Source organism: Elephas maximus, chromosome 4 (genome assembly GCF_024166365.1).
Source record: "Elephas maximus indicus isolate mEleMax1 chromosome 4, mEleMax1 primary haplotype, whole genome shotgun sequence".
NCBI classification, from domain to species: Eukaryota; Metazoa; Chordata; class Mammalia; order Proboscidea; family Elephantidae; genus Elephas; species Elephas maximus.
In genome coordinates this window covers 115,952,717-115,971,595 of record NC_064822.1, presented here as the reverse complement: position 1 = coordinate 115,971,595, position 18,879 = coordinate 115,952,717, and the positions used below count along the sequence as shown (strand labels likewise).

At 43.7% G+C, this 18,879-nt stretch overlaps 1 protein-coding gene across 3 annotated transcripts; it reads right to left on the bottom strand.

Moving 5' to 3' along the window:
* Positions 1-1,973: 1,973 nt before the first annotated feature.
* Positions 1,974-18,685, bottom strand: RAB5B (RAB5B, member RAS oncogene family). 3 transcript variants are annotated; one of them, XM_049883510.1, is made up of 6 exons: positions 18,597-18,685; positions 7,233-7,496; positions 5,949-6,100; positions 5,567-5,689; positions 4,923-5,016; positions 1,974-4,576 (listed from the first exon to the last, which is right to left on the bottom strand). In XM_049883510.1, the coding sequence occupies exons 2-6, from the start codon at positions 7,393-7,395 to the stop codon at positions 4,461-4,463; spliced, it is 648 nt and encodes a 215-aa protein (XP_049739467.1). In that variant the 5' UTR covers positions 7,396-7,496; positions 18,597-18,685; the 3' UTR covers positions 1,974-4,460. The 3 variants fall into 3 exon arrangements, with proteins under 3 accessions (XP_049739467.1, XP_049739468.1, XP_049739469.1); XM_049883511.1 differs by lacking the exon at positions 18,597-18,685 and adding an exon at positions 18,252-18,270; XM_049883512.1 differs by lacking the exon at positions 4,923-5,016.
* Between the last annotated feature and the right edge of the window lie 194 nt (positions 18,686-18,879).

Here is an 18,879-nt window from a genome sequence, read left to right as displayed (position 1 = left end):
GAAACCCTGGTGGCGTAGTGGTTAAGTGCTACAGCTGCTAACCAAAAGGTTGGCAGTTCGAATCCACCAGGTGCTCCTTGGAAACTCTATGGGGCAGTTCTACTCTGTGCTATAGGGTCACTATGAGTCAGAATTGATGGCAATGGGTTTGGTTTTTGGGAGGTGCGGTAGTTAAAGCACTTGGCTGCTAACCCAAAGGTCAGTGGTACGAATCCACCAGGTGCTCTGCAGGAGAAAGATGTTACAGCCTTGGAAACCCTATCGGACAAGTCTACTCTGTCCTGGCTATAGGGTTGCTATGAGTTGACAGTGAGTTTACTTTTGGTTTGTGGCACAGCACACAGCAGAAGGAGCCCTGGCAGCACAGTGGTTAAATGCTCAGCTGCTCACTGAAGAGTCAGCAGTTCTAACCCACCAGCTGCTCCAGAGGAGAAAGATGTGGCAGTCGGTTTCATAAAGATTACCAAACCAAACCCACTGCTGTCCAGTCGAGCCGCTGGTGAATTAAAACTGCTGACCTTTCCGTTAGCAGCTGAGTACTTAACCACTGAGTACCACCAGGGCTCCTTCTACAAAGAGGGCCTTGGAAACCCTATGGGATAGTTCTGCTCTGTCCTATAGGGTCGCTATGAGTTGGAATCCAGTCAGCAAAAGGGTTTGGTTTTTCTGCTCTTTTAAACTGAACTAGAACTTTTACCAAGGATCAAGAAGCCTGCTGGGAGTACTAAGAGACTGAAGCAAAGGCGAATTGGCAGCAGAGTTTACTTTGGCAATAAAGTTTTTGGAAATGGAACTTAGCTTAGAAATCTATGAGAGGATTCATGCCTGGCCTATTCCTACCAGTCTTAAAAAATAAGCTCAGTCCTACGATCTCAGCCAAGGAGGATACAGAAAAGCCAGTTACAGACTGTCTGAAGCCACAGCATAAGACCTCTCCCTGATAACTGTCACCTACAGTGTATCACATGCTTTACATAATGCCCTTTAAATCTCAACTTCCATTTTACAGATGCTGAGGAAGAGAACTGCTAAGTAACTTAATCAAGGCCATACCTGGTCAGCTGGCAGAGACAGGCCTGGAATGCCAGGTCTGTTTGGCACCAGTCCTCTTTCCTGCCTTCTCCTTTAGATTCTTTGGGATTTAAAACTCCCTCTGCATTTATCCCCAATCTTTTTTGTTTCATTCTTTTTTCCCCCTTACTTAAGGCTGTGATGGACAGAAGGGCTTCAAGTACCATAGGAGACAAGAGCACACCCAGGGGAAATTTTTCTGTTGGGGTGGAAGCTACGTGTTAAAAAAAAGCTAATCCAGTGATTTTTAACCTTAAGTCTTCCTCAAGTCTTCTCTGAGAAACTAATAAAGCCAAGGACTCTCTCCCTAGAAAAATGGACATAAATTTTTGCATATTATTTCAAAGATTCACAAATCACACCTCCCCAAACCCCAAATCTCATTGATTGCCCAGAGGCCCACAGACCATATACCACACCCACACAACTACACCCACACACAAACAGGTTCTTTTGAAGAACACTGAAAAACAGCTAGGGTCAGATGTGATGAGCTCTTGACTGACCTTCCAATAAAAAAAACCAAACCAAACCCACTGCCCTCGAGTCAATTCTGACTCATAGCGACCCTCTAGGACACAGTAGAAACTGCCCCATAAGGTTTCCAAGGAGTGCCTGGTAGATTTGAACTGCCAACCTTTTGGTTAGCAGCCACAGCACTTAACCACTCTGCCACCAGGGTTTCCAACCTTTCAATAGGAATGATTAAACAGCTGTAAAAGGGCTATTTTCAAAATTAGATTTTCTCACTATTCAAGAAAAGATTAAAGGGAACAGGAGGTATCAAGACGGAGGGGAGGCTGTGTTTCTGATTCAATAAAACATTATTTGGTGCCCTTTCTTCCAAATTTCTAGCATCAGACGAACAAATGGCAAAAAAGAAAAAAGAAGCAACACTTCAATACTTTTTTTTTCCCTTTTTTACTTACATTAAATACATCGGTAAATCAGCAGTTGCATTCTGTTACCACGATTGTTATGTTAGGAGAGGGACCCAAAGGAGACGGACAAAGGGGGAAAAAAAAGGCAAATTCTTTCTTAGAAGCAAAAAAAAAAAAAAAAGGTACCCCCCCTTAATTAAAAAAAAAAAAAAAAAAAAAACTGATCAGAAGAAAAAATGAAGAGCTGGGAAATAAAAACCTAAGATCCCCAAGCCCACAGAGCTCAAAGGAAAGCAGAACAGCTTGTAGAAGTAGGGGTGAGGCAGCAGACAGGCCCAGAAGCTAAGGCCAATCCTGTTCGTGAGGGTGGAGGGACAGGCAGAGGGGAGGGGCAGAGGAGCCAGGGGAAATGGTTTCCCAGCCCCAAGGCCATGAAACATCTTCACTCCTGCTCCATGGGGAAAGGTGCTCAGAGAAAGAACTTCAACTTCATTTCTAAGAAACTCAGAGACCATCCTAGTTCTTCCACTTATAAAAAGGATGCACTGGGTGCTTTTGGGGCTAGTGGGTGCTAGGAAAAATACATGTTTCAGGGCCATGGGAACTAAGGCTGCCCCTGGAAAAGGAGAGGAATTGAGGCCTAAGTGGAAGAACCTAAGCTGGTTCTTCAAAATCTCAGCTTCATGGATTTCTCAGCTGCTCTGGGACAGAAGGCAGTCTGCAAGGGCAGAGGACCCAATCCTTGATCACTGTGGCATTCCCATCTTTCTTCCCCAAATCTAAGCTGGAAAAACAAGGAGCCTAGAGTTCTCTCTTGCCTTGATGGCTTCCCACAGATATCCTAAAAACACCTGATGAGGGCTATGAAGAGAGGCTAGAGACCTAGAAAGGACAAAAGCCCTCTGATGGTGTGAGACAACTGTGAGGTACCTTTCAGTGCTAGTTATTCCCTGTCCACAGGAACAGGGGTATGACATAAGGGGGCCACAAGCAGGCCTCTGTGGTACTAGCCCCTAGTGGTACAAGGATGCATAGAGGGTAAGAATGGAGATGGGGTAGAGGGACTAAACTGAAGACGTTACAAAGGAGAAAAGAAATAGGGCCTGATGGGAAGTGGGGGATAGAACAGACTGTACAGTAGGAATAAAGATCACACCTATTTACAGGGAGTAGAAAAAACATGGTAATGCATATCAGATTGAATGTGAACCCTGGAAAAAGAGAAAACTCCTCCCTCTTACCTGGCCCCTCCTCACTCTCCTACCCTGGCCTATGCTATCCTGACTCTACTCCTGAGTTGCTCAGTTAACTCTCCAGGCAAGGCAAACCTCCACTTAAGAACTAGGCTGGCTAGAATACAGATTAAGAATCAGAGTTGGAGGAACCTAGCAGTGAAGATTGGGTTAGAGTACTGTTCTCTCCAGCCCCTCCCCAAACTTCATATACACTTGGGATTCCATTTAATTAAGAAGAAGGTAGGAGGGTATGTGAATCAATCAAAAATCCCATAAAACAAGTATCCCAACTGAAATACCATCAATTAAAGTGCAAACTGCAGGGGGATATGGTGACTAGGGCCCATTTAAAGGCCAGAGAAAAAAATGCATATGTATAAATCAGAGGATGGGTATCAGAAACTAGTCCCTCCTCCAATCAGACCACAGCAGAGCCAAAGATGCAGGCAACCAGTGAAGATTCTTTGGAGGACTCTGGGCTCCAATCCCCACCACGGGGAAGAAGCTACCTAAGAGCCTGGGTGAAGGGAAATAGGCCTTGGGGAGATGGAGAGCCACCGCAGACACTGCACCTCCTTCTCCGCCTCCGCCCAGTTGGCTAACTCAACACCACTCCCACCTGGTGCCAGAGAGCTTGCCTTCCCATTCTCATCTCTTGCTAGAAACACCCTCCACAAGGCCAACTCATGGATACTGCAGTGTTTTCAAATAGGACAAACTCCAAACAAGTAAAAACAAAATGTTTCCTTACTCCCTCCTGCTGTGAGCCTTACTCTCCCCCAGGGCCCTTAATGTGACTGAACTGGAAACCTTCTTCCTCAGTTCCTGGGTTCACCACCTTCTCCATCCTGGGGAAAGGAGAAAAAGGGGGTCAAGAACACGGATTGACCAAGAGCAGACAGAGGGAAGGGGCAAGAGACAAAAGTGTTTTCTGAAAAAATGGGGAGGAATGCTGGGGAAGAGAAGGAAAGATAAGTAGGTCACTGTCTTGCACCTATAATACAAAGTGAAGAAAGTTTGTTGTGGAAGGTAAGTCCCAGGGGGATCTGACCCCCAAGCCCCAGAGTAGGGGGTAAGAGGCCAGTGGCAACAGCTGCCTGGTGTTGGTTGCTGAAGCATTAAAAAGTGCCATGACGGAGCTGTCAGGAGTCAGCCCTTGGGAGCCAGGGCTCAGTGTGCTGTTACCGTAGGGGCTGTGTGCTGAGGGGTAGGGATGGAGGTTATTTCTTAGCTCTCGTGCTAGCTCCATACTTGTTTGCTGCTAGCCACCCCCTCAGTTGCTACAACACTGGCTCTTGTTCTGCTGGGACTGCTCATGGAGATCCACACCCCGGCTTCGGCCTGCTGCACCCCCCAGATTCTGGGGTTCACTCTTTGGCAGCTTCTTAGCTAGAGATAAAAAGAGAAGGGAACAAAGTATAGTACATTTCACTCACCCCCGCAAAAAATGGCTATTAGGTGGGGGAGGAGAAGGGGACAGGAAAATCGAGAGATTAAAAGAATGTTCTGAAAAGGAGAGGGGGTTCACTCTTTGCAAATAACATTGAAGACAAGGAGGCTAAAACTGCAGCCAAATGACAGAGGCTATATGCCACAAAGGAAACTTAAGGTATTTCCATATGTGAAGTTTTTACAACTGGAAACACTCCCACCTATCCATAGAACTTGGGTTAGCTAAGATCCTGCCGAGAGGCAGGGAAAAAGACAGGAAGACCTCAGGCTGCTCTGACCTTACCTATTGCCAGGAAGAGATCGTTCACGTTCATAGCTGTCTTGGCTGAAGTCTCCATAAACAATAAGCTGTTGTCATCTGCATACGCCTGGGCCTCCTGCAAGGGGTGGAGTGTACTGGTGCTCAGAATATAAGGTGGGAGTAAGTATTGCCTTTCCACTCTCATGGGCACCAGAGTTACTCAGTATCCTAGGTTCCTTCCCTTTAATTGCCCGCTATGAGCCAGATGGCCCTGGACCCATATTTTGGTGACTCTCACAAGGAAAAGCCAGATCTCTAGACCACTCAGTCCAACAAGCAGATGTCAGGAATCTTATGGGCAGGAGAGGATAAGTTAGCTGGGGGCTTTTAGGTTCTGACCCTTGAATACTCTCTGGCCTCACACTCAATTGTTCCCTCCTTCCTGTTTCAAACTGGTACCTCCACAGCTGGTACTGCCCTACCCCGTGCTCTGGAATTTTCTTCTGACTCCTCTAAAATCTCCTGGCTGTCATTAGGGTCACAATGTTGCTGTATTTAAGTTGGTGCTCAACTGGGGTATGAGACGATAAATGTCCTCAGATGAGGTTTTCAGAAATAGGTTTGGAAGAAAAAGGTCCCAGGCACAGAGGGAATGTGTCAGATAGGGACACTGTGGGCCATCTTACTTCATATTCCACCATGCGCTTGTTGGCCAGGTCAGCTTTGTTTCCTGCCAGGGCAATAACGATGCTAGGACTGGCCTGTCGCTGTAGTTCCTTCACCCATGTCTTTGCTCGGGCAAAGGTTTCCTAGGAAAACATGAGGAAGAGCATGGTTAGGCTGGAATGACTACCAACCCACATCCATCACCTTCAAAACCCAATGTCAAAACTCACCTCTTCCAGGAGGTCTTAACTCTCTGAAACTACCTGTCTATGATAATTCATCAACTCTGTCTTCTTGGCACTTGGAAGCATAATCTGTACTCTTATTTTGCTGTTTCAAGAACCTGTTTTCTCTCCCCCAACTAATTTAATTGCTATAAGGGCAAGGACTCAGCCCACTTACCTGATTAGTAATGTCATAAACCACAATTGCAGCTTGGGCACCCCTGTAGTACATAGGGGCCAAGCTATGGTATCGCTCCTGCCCAGCTGTGTCCCAGATTTCAAACTTGACTGTTGTGTCATCTAGACAAACGGACTGGGTGAGGAAGGCCGCTATGGATGAGAGAATGGAGGGGAAGAAGTTGTAAGTGGGAGGATGATCAGGAACGTCTTACCCCCCTTCAAAATACCTCCGCTCTCAGTCAAAGACCAGTCACCACCCAGACCACTTAGCTACAGGAAGAGGTTTAGTGCTCTCCTCCTTATATATAGGTCCTGGAACCAGATTAAGACTGTCCTTAACTAAGTCATTCCTGCCAGAAGTATCTCTGGCCAAGGAATGGGGAACATCATAAGCCATAAGGAAGAGAGAGAAGAAATGGTACCTTAACAGAGTCATCCCTCTTCTAAACAAAACAGGGGAGTAACAGAGATATAAGCTTCAGAAGAAAGCTACATCAAGAACTGATTAGAAAATATTAAAGCTTGATGGCAGGTTCTACCATCATAATGTTGTTACTTTTTATTACCTTCTGCTGGTCTAGAACACCACATTTCCAAGGTGACTAGTAAAAAGGGGGAAGGAATAATACGGGAGTTCTTAGAAAAGATCTTTTATTAAATTAGCACCCTATCTGGGGTAGTGGCAGGGAGAGGGTAGCAAAGGTGGGAAAGACAGATGCCGTTAACATTTTCTGTTCACTTCCAGCCTCTATTTTACCAGAAATGTGCATCAGAATCACCTAAGGAGCATTTCCAGACACACACATGCCTGCCTGCCTCCCTGGTTGTGCCACTGCTGCCACCAACCTACCTCCCCCCATACTAATCAGTTGATCTAAGGTAGGGTCCAAGCATCCATATTTTAGTAAATCCTCCCCAGGTGGTTCTGATGTACATCTTTGATTACGAATCACTGCTCCAAACCAACCCTACTCAAGATAGTCAGCTGAACCTCCCTGGGATTGAGATGATAGAGTGGGAGGAGAAAGGTAGATTGAGATAAGAAATTAGTGCTTTTCTTGGTGCTCAAAGGCTAACTTTTTTTTCTTCTAGGAAGCAAGAGAATGAACATATATACTTGCTTTTTGGTATTACAACAATTTTTTAAATGTTTGTTTTATAAAAAGGTTCCATTCCTGGGGAAAGGAATGGGGCTAAGAGGGCCAGCTCAAAAATGAGGTCACTAGATCTCATTTCAAAAGCGTTCCTGAACACTGAACCTCTTCTTTCCCTGAGGACTCACCTCCAATGGTACTCTCCTGGTACTCGTGGAACTGCCCTTTGACAAAACGTAATACCAGGCTAGACTTCCCCACTGCAGATTCCCCCAGCAGGACTAATTTGAACTGGCATATTTTGCTGGCCTGGGGCTGCCCATTGGGCCTGGCTGTGCTTCTGCTAGTCATGGCCAGGTTATCAGAGTGGGAAAGGGTAGAGGGAAGGGGGTGCCACAAAGCGGCAAAAGGGGGAGGGGGGAAGGGGAAGGGGTTTCCAAGCTTCAATAGTCCTGCAACAAAAAAAGAAAAAGGGTAAAATTAGACACAAGGCAGTTGCAGCTGTAAGCACATTATAGTGAAGGGACAGAATCTCTTCATTTCCTTACTCCTAGGAGGATTTAGCTCTTGTAATCATCCACCATTGAAAGGTGTCACCTCCAAGAGGGTCCCAGGCAGCTGACACTCAGTGGTAAGAGCGGGAACAGTAAAATAACTGCATCTGAAGTAGTTTGCTCTACCACATCATCTCCAACTACCAAAGGAACTGAAATGGAGAGAATGAAAACTGTGAAAGGGAGAAAAGTTTTTAATCCCCCATTAACTCCTACCAAATCTTCAAAGTTTTTTTTAATTGTAGCAAATCAGTTGGCCTGAAGAAAATCCAGATCCACCCACAGGCAGCCTGGATCCCCAGTATCTCCTTGCCCCCTCAGCTATTAAAATGAGAGATTTACTGTAAGGACACCAGGTAAGAGTCACCCTTCCTAAAGGTAGAAGGGTAGCTTCTGGCTCTGTAGCCTTCACACATGACCAGTCCTCCTGACAAGTCATTTCTGAAAATCTAACCAGGGTCCTATTGTCAGAAAACCTATTCATTCTCATTTCTGGTTGAACTCTTGAGGCACAAGATAGAAAGGGAAATGCAATCAACAGGGCACATTCAGTATCCACTTTTTCACTTTGCTTCTGCCACCTCTCCAAGTCTGAAAGTCTATCAAATCTAAGAGTCAGTAAGCTTGACCTACTCTTAACTTGCATCTGTCTTTCTAGTGCTTGAGGATTAGATTACCCTCTGAACCAAACGGGCCTAACAGCTGTAGCCCTCCAAATTAGAGGCAGAGAAAGAAGGTGTGCCTTCCGAACACATTCAGGAGTTCCCAGAGGATGGTATAGGGGATAAGTCTTCAAGTAATAAATATTTGATCAAAGAATAAACTGAATCAACTTTCTCTACCTTCCAAGAGGGCCTGGAAAGCTGGTGGGAAGGGGGAGAGAAGTTGGGACCTTTAGACTTAAATAATTCAAACCTGAGTATATCTCATCATCCTGACAGTAAGGGGAAAGAAAGGAGCTATGAGATCAACAAGGAGGTAGCATGATCACAGCAGGCAAAGCCTCTCTTCAAAACCTAAGCATTGCTTGGGTTATACTTTGCTTGTTCAAATTCATCATTCCCTTCTCTAAAGTTGATCCTAGGTGCTCTACAGACATCATACTCTATGGAGTATGTGAAGAAACATTATTTTGCCATTACAGTGAGTGACTCTGGAGTCAAATCAAGGTTAAAATCTCAGCAATCCTACTTACTAGAGAGTAAAGACAGAAAAACATACAAAGGAACACAGGCTCTAGGGTTCAATTCTCTGGGATTGTTTTCCAGTTCTTCTACTTACTTGCTGTGTAACCTTGGGGAAAGTGACTAAAGTGTTTCCCTCATCTGTAAAATGAGGACAATACCCTTATGAGTACTTGTAAAGATTAAATGAGATGAATCATGGAAAGAACTTAAAACAGTATGTACCATAAAGTAAGTGTTCAATAAATATTAAGCTACTAATTATTAATATGACATCAAGAACATCTCTTGGTTCTGTGAGCCCTGACACTCTGCTAACCCAGAAATGAAACTGTTTTTGAAGCCCACTTCCCAGAAAAAGATTATACAGGCATATATAAAAAAATTAACATACATGAGGAATGTGCTTCTTAATCCAAATATGCAAGACCAAATGGGCAGCTCCTGTCCAAAAACAGGATGAGAAGGCAGGAAGGGACAGGAACTGGATGAATGGACACAAGGAACCCAGAGTGGAAAGGGGGAGTGTGCTGTCATATTGTGGGGATTGTAACCAATGTCACAAAACAATATGTGCATAAATTTTTGAATGAGAAATTAGCTTGAGCTGTAAACTTTCACCTAAAACACAATAAAAAAAGAAAGTAGCCATGAAGATTTAAGTGAAAGATTTAGCAAGGTGTGAATACATAATAGATATTACTTAGTGGCACTGGTTCACAGAAAACATCAACTTATTATCTTAAAGTATATTTCAATATTAGTTGTTATCAATATATTCCTAAGGCAGCCACATATGAAAGGGCTACAGAGAAAGAAACACAGGAAAAAAAGGGGATGTGAACAGGAAGTTAACAGAGGACTAAAGATAGAAGTGAGAACTCAGTCCCACGGGAGACTAGGTTACAACAGAGGACTGTGACAAATTATTCTGATCCTACTAGTTTTTCTGTAGTCCTCTCGGCCCCTAAGTCCCAAGTATCCACAGAAAAATGTGCCATTTTGTGATGAAGCTTTCACTTGTCTATGATGAAATGATAGACAATATAGCAAGTTTTTCATAAAGCTAAATTTATTCAGCTTAAGAGTATCCTTTATTATGTGATTTCTAATGTCTTGCATTCTCAGCATCAATTCTCTTTTGAAGAATAAAATAAATTTGTATATATTGCATGAAAAAACCTTCAAGTTTAAAAAAAAGTTGCTGAACAAAACACATGATCAGATCATATTTCTGTAAAGCAAAACAAAATTCTACACAGAAAAAGGCATGAAGGATACACCGCTATTTGTTAACAGTGGTTAGCTCTGAGGAGAGTGGGACTGAAGATGGTGGTATGTGGAAGGTTCCAATTTTTTCATTCTACAGTTTTTTTTTCCAACAGTGAATATATTTTAAAAGTAGTTCTCTACGCCACTTTTTGGGGGGATTTGTTTTTAAAATAATTGTGTTGAAAGACAGTAGTGCGCTTTCTAAACCTTACTTGGAAAAAATAAAAACCTCAAAATTTAAATTTTTAATTAGTCCATGAAGTCCAAAATTCTGGGAACCAATACTACAGGAGTCAGTGTTAATTAGCCTTTTATCCACTGTTCACAATTCTTTAGCTCTTCTTCATCCTCAAAACTTTTGAGGAGTGTTTCCCAAACTGTAGGCTGTAAGGCAATAAAAAACAAAAAAAACCCCAAACCTACTGCCATCAAGCTAATTCTGACTCATAGTGACCCTATAGGACAGAGTAAAACTGCCTCATAGGGTTTCAAAGGCTGTAATCTTTACAGAAGCAGATTGCCACATTTTCCTCCTGCAGAGCAGCTTGTGGGTTTGAACCACCGACCTTTCAGTTAGCAGCCAAGCACTTAATCACCAGGGCTTCGAACTGGTTCTCAGTTCAGTCATGGCCAAGGAAGCGAAACTGGAACAGACCCAAATTTTTAAAATTTGGGTGAAATGGAACAATAACCGATAACCGGAATGGTAAAAATTACAGTTGAAGCCCTGCCGAAAACCCAATCTCTCTCGTAGAAAACAAGGGCAGCATATGCGTTGCATAGCAACCAAATCTCTTGCCTGAGGGATTCTGAGTAGAGTAGGAAACAGCAGTGGCCCTTTCAAAGATGGAAGCTAACCATGTGCTTTGAATGTGTGTAGCTCTCCACAGCCCTTTGAAGAATCCAGTCTCATGCATCAGGCTCCTGAAAGGGCTCACTATGCCTCTTCCGAGTCTCCCATTCCAGGGCTTTGACCTGTAATTTTTCCTGTTCTGGTTATTGTTCCAGATCACCTAAATTGTAAAAATTCAGGTCTGTTCCTGTTTCGCTTCCTCAGCCATGACTGAACCAGGAAGAACTGGCTCAATGCCCTGTTAACCACTCTGTGCCACCAGGGCTCCTTCTGTAAAGTAACAGTGCCCTTGAAATCACTTGGAGGCTCATGATCAATCAGTATTTAAAAAAAAAAAGAAATAGAACAAAAAATACCAAGTACATTACAAGCAGTAAGAATAAGAAGAATTCTGTGAAATTGTGTTTTATTTGTGTGTGTACGTATATGTGCATACACTGAGTTATGATGTAAAACCTATTTTATTTTATTTTTTTTACTATGAGTCATGGTTAAAAAAGTTTACAAAACACTGTTTTGAAGAGGCCTGATGCTGAAAACTGGGCTAGTAGGGATGGGAGGGAAGTTTAGTCACTTGCCTGCCTATAGCTATGGTTACTACTAGAGTACTTCTAGATGCAATTAAGATGAGAACTGAATATAGCTCTCCAGAAGTCTGAGGATCCCGAACCCTGATGCTAAAGTTCTAGAGCAATTATGAAAGTGAGAAGAGCCAAGCTAGACAGAGGCAGTCCCATGTAGTGGGTAAGGGCTATGAAATCAGGCAAGCCTGAGTTCTATTCTCTACTTTGTCACTTAATCCATTGTGATCTCAGGATACTCACTCCCTTTGCCTTTCTGAGCCCCAGCTTCCTTATACATGAGGATCTTTTTAGGGGGGAAAAATAAGTGAAAGTAGCAAAGAGTGGAATTTGAATTCACTTCCAAAGTTCTGGGAGTATTTAAGAAATTTAATTCTCTTAGGGCTTCTCAGCATCTGTAAGGATGAATTATTTTTAAAAATATGTGTTGTTTTATATACAAAAGATAGACCATCTTAACTCTAAAACAGATGATGTAATAGGCAAAAAATAGCACAGATGAATAAGCTGATGAGGTTTCCTTCAGGTAACATACGTATAGCATGCTCTCAAGAAAGAACAGGAAAAGGTACTAGTTTCTTCAGCTTATTCCTTCACATTTTTATCTAGTTCAAAGCAAGTGATCCAAGGGGCCGAATGCTAAGCCTCAATGTTACTCCTCTGCAATATGAAAATATGGGAGTTAAAATGGACTGAATTCTCATGGCCAGATACATCACTATAGGCCTAGGAAAGCAGTAGGGGGTTGTGGGAGTGTGATGATAGGGAACAGCCACAGACTACTCGGACTGCAAAAACCTTGTCGTTCACCCCCACAGATGGGAAGTCAAGCCAGAGCCCAGACACAGCAAACTTTCTTGCTACTAAGCAACCTTGGATTGCCATAGATAGGTAACTACTGGGATAGAAAATTCTACCTCCCATCCCACGTGTCATCTCAAGATTATTTCCTACCTTCTTTGTTCACGGTAATTGATGGGCTGCCCATCTCCATGACTTGAGCTTTAATCTCAACATTTTTATAAGGGTTATCATATTTTTATGCAATAGCTAGGCTCTTAAAAGATCAGGGGTACAGAAATGAAATAATATGCGCAGGATACAATTGATCACATGCCCCCTTCTTTTTTTTTTTGGTGATTTTTTTTTGCTAAGAGTTGGCAATGGGCAATCCATTCAAAGGCAAAAAATAAACCATAACCAACTAGTCAAGTGATGTGATGATTATTACCTTAAAACCTGAGGCAAAAAAAGGATAATGAGCAGGTTATTCTTCCCTCCAACTCTTTCAGCTCAAAAGAGAAGAAATCAGATTTAACTTCCGTTAGAAGCACAGCTCCACAAGAACAGCTTATCAAATGACCCATTAACTAAGGAGGATTGAGGCCTGACCATTGCAGCAGACCATTTGGGGAGTGGGGGAGGTGGAGGCTGGCTGAAGGGGCAGGTTCTTTAATGTGGGCAGCTCTCCAAGCAGCACAGCAAAGCAGGCATAACAGAAAAAGTTTCTTAGCCTGCTAAATCTCAGCTAGAGCAAGACTCCACTCCTCACAGCCCTCTTTTACTTTTTAACTATGTACGCCAACTACAGATGAAGCCTCTAGACGTCTATCATCAATAGAGAGGGAACTCCCTGTACACAGCCACTGGAGTCTAGCCAAGTCCCAAATGTCAGCCCTATAAGGTCAGTCAGCCAGATAAAAGATAAAAGTCTAGAGGTCATCAGTCCAACCTCCTTATTTTACAGGTAAGGAAACTGAGGCACATAAAATTAATCAACTTGTCAGGTATTACCATACGGCCAGCTATCACACAGCTGCTTAGTAGCAAATCCAGGGCTCCTACTCAGATATGCCTGCTATTATAACACTGTACTTCTTAAGAGCCGTTGTGTGGCACAAACGGTTAAGTGCTCGACTACTAGCTAAAAGGTTGGCAGTCTGAACCCACCCAAAGGCCACAGCCTTGAAAGCCCTATGGAGTATAACATTCTGACAACATGGGTCACCACGAGTTGGAACTGACTTGATGGCAACTAACAACAACTTCTTTAGGAAGCAGGAGATGCTAATCTCTGATGAGGGGACCTGGACAGGAACAAGGACCTAGACTAGATAGTTTCTATCTCTATTCAGCTTAGATAAATACTTGTTTTGGGACTATAAACAAATTAGAAAGACCCAGGCCTTCTCTGGGAACTGTAGTCCCATATCGTTCTCATAGAAGGATTCAGTCATTACTATGCCTCTCTAAAAAATCTTGACCAAACCCTGCCAGGACAGCTGGAAAAGAGAAAAGTCAATGGGAGACAACAGAGAGTCAAGAGGTAACCTCTGCAGGATTCAACAGGCTTTGGGATTAATGAGATTTGGTGAGTAGGGAAGACAGCGCAAAGACCAGGAAATACCTTCAACTCCTCTCCAACTTTCTTTAGACCCAAAAATTCCCAAAATCTTGAACTGAGAGTTCTACTACTTGGCTCAGCAATTTCATTGTGTTGATCCAATGTTATCCAATAAGTCACTGGTTTAAATGAGAAAGCCCTTCTCTTCCCCCACCCTCTCCCTTATATATTTTAAGAGGCAAAAAGCATACTAATCTCTTATCAGCATGGCACTACAAACTCCCTATTATTGACCTAGGAAAGATTGGAATGCCCTTCCCCACTACGTCTGCCTAGCAAACTTATATCTTTTAAGGCCAAGCTCAAATATCACCTTCTTTGTGAAATCCTACATAATTACCCTCTCACCCCAGCAGAAGTCATCACTGCTTCCTCAGAAGTCCCATAGTGTTAAGATTGTATTTCTATTCTATAGAAGAATCCTGATCAAAAAGGGGAAAATGCAGAAAGAATTTCAAAATCTCATGGAATCCAGACTTTCTGGAGCCATGGAGGTTGGAAACCCTTAAACAATTGCCCTGAGATAATCTTTAAACCTTAAACCAAAAATACCCCCTAAGTTTTCTTTAAACCAAACAACAGTTTAGCTTAACTAGTAACAAACGTCTGCCTTGAGGACAGTGCTCTTTTAAGAACTATGTATATGAGATCAAATTGACAACAGCAACTTGAAAGGTTACATAGGAAACTTTGGGCCCAGAGAGTTTATGTTAATGGGGAGGAATAATTTGGAAAGGAGGATGAGAATGGTTGCACAATTTGAAGAATGTAATCGATGTCACTGAATTGTACATGTAGAAATTGTTGAACTGGTGTGTGTTCTGTGTGTACATTCTTAACAACAAAAAATAATAAAAAAAAAGACTGCATTTCTGTCACAGCATTTATCACATTAGATTAAGTTGTTTGTGTCTGTCTGCTTTGCTAAACTTTTCAAATGCCTCAAAAAATGGGACGGTTTTTAATGTAATCTTGACTCTCCAGAGCAGAGCATGGTCCTAGTAGGTGCTCATAAATGTTTAAAATAATTAAAGCAAAACTAATTCTGCCTCCCTCTCCCATCCATGCCATCTGGATAGATTTGTACTCAGTTCCATTTGGGAATGTTTTTAATAGACCCCAGAGACCTAATTCTCTCCCTTGGAACCCAGCCCACAAGGTGCTGTTGCAACTCACATGGGCTAACTGCTTTTCCTGTCACCCGTTACTATGCCTCAGATGGCTTAATCACACCCAATACGTGGCCCTCCCACCCTAACACTGAGGCAACTGCAGCTAAAAACAAAGTTCCATGAATTTTCAGTTGATGCTGAGTGGTCAAAGAGCTTTGGGTCGTTATCCTTCTATTAATTCCTGAACTTGAGAAACATTACAAAAAAAAATCATTACCACCACAGAGCCAGGAGACACTCTGAAAAAGTACTTACTGCTCCTAAACAGAAGCTACAGCCTGGCCCAGAAATCAGCACACACTTTGCTCACCTGGTGGCTCCTTATTCAGCTCAGTTACTGTTCAGTCAATGACTAAATCTTTCCTAAAACACTCTTGGGAAGTGGGAGTGTAATATGTAGGGTTTTGTAGTATCTTTCCTCCCAGAGGGCTGCTGCGTTTCCTTATTTTAAGTTCAATGTCTCATACTTCAGTTACTTTTCCGGTCTAATCAGGGAATTGGGGAGCTGGCTATATACTTGATTCTCTTACCCTAGGCCTCCTTCTCCGAAGCCAAATTCTTATCAGTGCACACAAACAAGCAAACTATAAAAGGGTAATCCTTGCACCTAGACAAAGTAAGAGCAAGACTATATGGGGTATGACTTCAAGGGTGATGGGATGGCCCTCTTCTCCATGTATGTTTTTGCAACTCCAGGTCTATGTTTGGAAACCCTGGTGGTACAGTGGTTGAGTGCTACAGCTGCTAACCAAAAGGTTTGCAGTTTGAATCCACCAGGCACTCCCTGGAAACTCTATGGGGCAGTTCTACTCTGTCCTATAGGGTCGCTGTAAGTTGGAATCGACTAGATGGCAACAGGTTTGGTTTGGTTTTTGGTATGGGGCAATTCCAGATATTTTCTTAAAAGTGCGTTTTGTTAAAGGGAAGGTAGAAAAAACAAAAGGACATAAAGAAAGAAGGGACAGAATACCACCAGGGTATAGAAAATGGCAAAGGCTAAAGAGGATTTAAAAAAACAAAAATCTACATTTACGTATTTTTTTCTAGGACTGGCTTTGCAAGTGAGAAAATAAAATCTCCTGGGGGACAAAAATCAAGGTTTCTGATAGGCATTGTACAAAGACTAGATACATTAGAGGGCATCTAAAGCCAGTAAGGACAAATTCAATTAATAAAGTGGTAGTATGAAATGTCCCTGGGTGGTGCAAATGGTTAACCTGCTGGGCTGCTAAACAAAAGATTTGAGATGCCTCAGAAGAAAGGCTTGGCAATTTACTTCCAAAAAATCGGCCACTGAAAACCCTATGGAGCACAGTTCTTTCTACTCTGACACACGTGGGGTTGCCATGGTTTGACCACAACTGGTTTAAGAAATGCCCTAGCTTTACTCTTGAGGTTCAGAGGAAAACCAATTTCAAACCCAGAGAAACCTGGGGGCTTCTAAAATCACTACAGAAAGAAAGATACAGGGGTTCCTTAGGAGAACCATCATCTTCTGGGTTAAGTCATATAATCTGAATGTGCAGACCATGAACCGGAAAGACAGAGGTCTCAAATTCCTCACATTAGCAGTGATACCAGTACTTGTCCCAAGCAAAATTATTTACCTTAATATTTCTTTCCTGCCCATAAAAGAGAAAAAAGTTTTGGTCGCATTTATTTGGGCATTTCCTAGGACACTCAGAGCACAACTGGGGTATGTGTATATTTAAGAAGGTGAATGAAACCCAGAGTACAGATCTTTGCCTGAGTTTGACAGCAAGCAGACAATGAAAATAAACTGGGAAAGGAGCACAATAAATAGCAGACTACCACCCCAGAAGGGAAAACTGGAAAGAATGAGAAACAAAAATTTGGTGGGAACATGACAACAGAATTGCCTCTGGTAGCACGTCCCCAGAGCAAGATTAGTCTGATTTGCTGTCGCTTATCTCTGACCTTCCTGAAAGAAAAAGAGAGTGGGGTATGTGTGGAGGGACTTATGCTTTTTATACTTCGGTATAGCCTGAATATTTAAAAAATATGCACATATTTTGTAATTAAAATGAAATTTCTAATGATAAAATACACTGGTATGAAGGGGAAAAAGAGGAAGTACAATTGGGAAAGTACAACAGGTTCCAAACTATGGGGCACTAAGAAGGTCAGCAGACCATTAAAAATATATGGGGGGGGGCCCTCTCTGCTTTAGTAATCCATCTTCCTTTTCTCTATTCACTCCTTTCCCCAAATACCTCACTGTTTGACCCAACTTTCTGGGAGCACAGAAACCCCAGCTCCTGAAGAAGAAGACAAAGAACAAGGGGTGATGCCAACCTTCTGGAACGGAATTTCTCTCCCAAAAGCTGCCTTCAGTGATATCAGCTCATATTTTCAGGCTTTGTTCTACCTAACTCCATTATCTGTCCGGGAAATACCCAAGACTAAGTTCAACAAAAGTTTCACCAACTATAGTCAGAAGATCTCTTGATGGTTGGGGATCCCTAAGCCCCTTTTCAATGCAGATAATGAAATCCCTTCGATCCCCCACTTTTAGATCAGAGATACAGTATCCATTCTAGGCCATATTATTAAGTGGGAAAGAAATGGACAAAACATCCCCCAAGGCAGCTTAGCTTTTTCACAGGACATGAAATAGTAGGTAAGAAGAAACAGAAATAGTAGCGTCTAAATTTGTTTTTTCAAACCAGCTATGAGGCCAAAGGAAAGTTTAAGGGCTGAGTTTGGAGCAGTCAACAATCACAAAATAAAAAGTACTTCTGTCTTCAATCCCTACCCTGGCAGTGGCGAAAACTACAAATTATTATATCCCAATGCTAATGGGAACAAAAAAGTGAGTACTCCCAAGACCCAGAGCCTCCAGTCCAGCTTCAGCATTCCCAACAACTCTTTTAACTGATATCAGACCCTGCTTCCCTTTCCCCAACTTCTTTTCTAGATTAGTAAAGCTTTCTTCGTTCGCCTCAGTTCTCCCTCCCTGAAGTCAAGTCCCTCTTGGTTCAACTACGGGTCCCTTCAATTCTTTTCACAATAGACACTGTCCCTGAAAATAATGCCCCTTACCCAACTAAGAACCCTTCTCAGGCCCTTCCAGTTAGACATCTCTCAGACAGACCCTGCGCCCCGGTCACCCTCGGAACCCGGGCGTCAGGTTGACCCCTCCTCACTTCCCGGCAAATGGGCTTACCTCACCGCTGCCCGGTCCCTTCCCCTCAGCTCCTCCCTCTCCAGCGCTGTTTAAAGAGGCCTGCCCCTGCCCTCACACCAGCCCCGAGCCTCCGCGCCCGGCCCGGATCCGGCCGCGGCCAGCACCCGGTCGCCTCCCCCCTCACTAACTTCGGGCTTCCAGCTCGCCCGGCCCCCTCCTCAGCGCCCCCATTAGGCCTCCCGGGGCCCGACCCCCTTCTCTCTTCGCCAGTGGGCCACTCTGCGCCCTCGCTTAGGCCCAGACCCGCCCCCACTCTCAGGCCAGGCCGCCCTTATCTCCCCGGCGCCTCCGCCCCTGCCCTTCTGGGCTCCACCAGCCTTGTACCTGGGGCTCCGTCTCCCCCGTCGGGCCCAAGCCTGTGTCGAACAGACAAACAGCGGCAGCTCAACCAAACCCTCCTACCCCCCTCCTCCTCCTCCTCCTCGCGCTGGGGCGGGGGCCCCAGCCAATAGCGCGATTACCCGCCTACCGTCGGGGGAGGGTGATATGTGCATTCACCCGCCAATCCTCTGGAGAAAGGCAGCCCTCTTTCGGCGCTATCACCAAAGAGTACGAATAGAGGACTGAACAGGCGGGGCTCCAAACCAATAGAAGGCGAGAATCCGTC

Coding starts and splice junctions, on each gene's coding strand:
- RAB5B (XM_049883510.1), bottom strand. CDS start 7,395: ATGACTAGCAGAAGCACAGCCAGGCCCAATGGGCAGCCCCAGGCCAGC. Junction 5,690..5,948: donor TTTATGACATTACTAATCAG/GTAAGTGGGCTG, acceptor ATGTTTTCCTAG/GAAACCTTTGCCCGAGCAAA. Junction 5,017..5,566: donor AGCGCATGGTGGAATATGAA/GTAAGATGGCCC, acceptor CACCCCTTGCAG/GAGGCCCAGGCGTATGCAGA.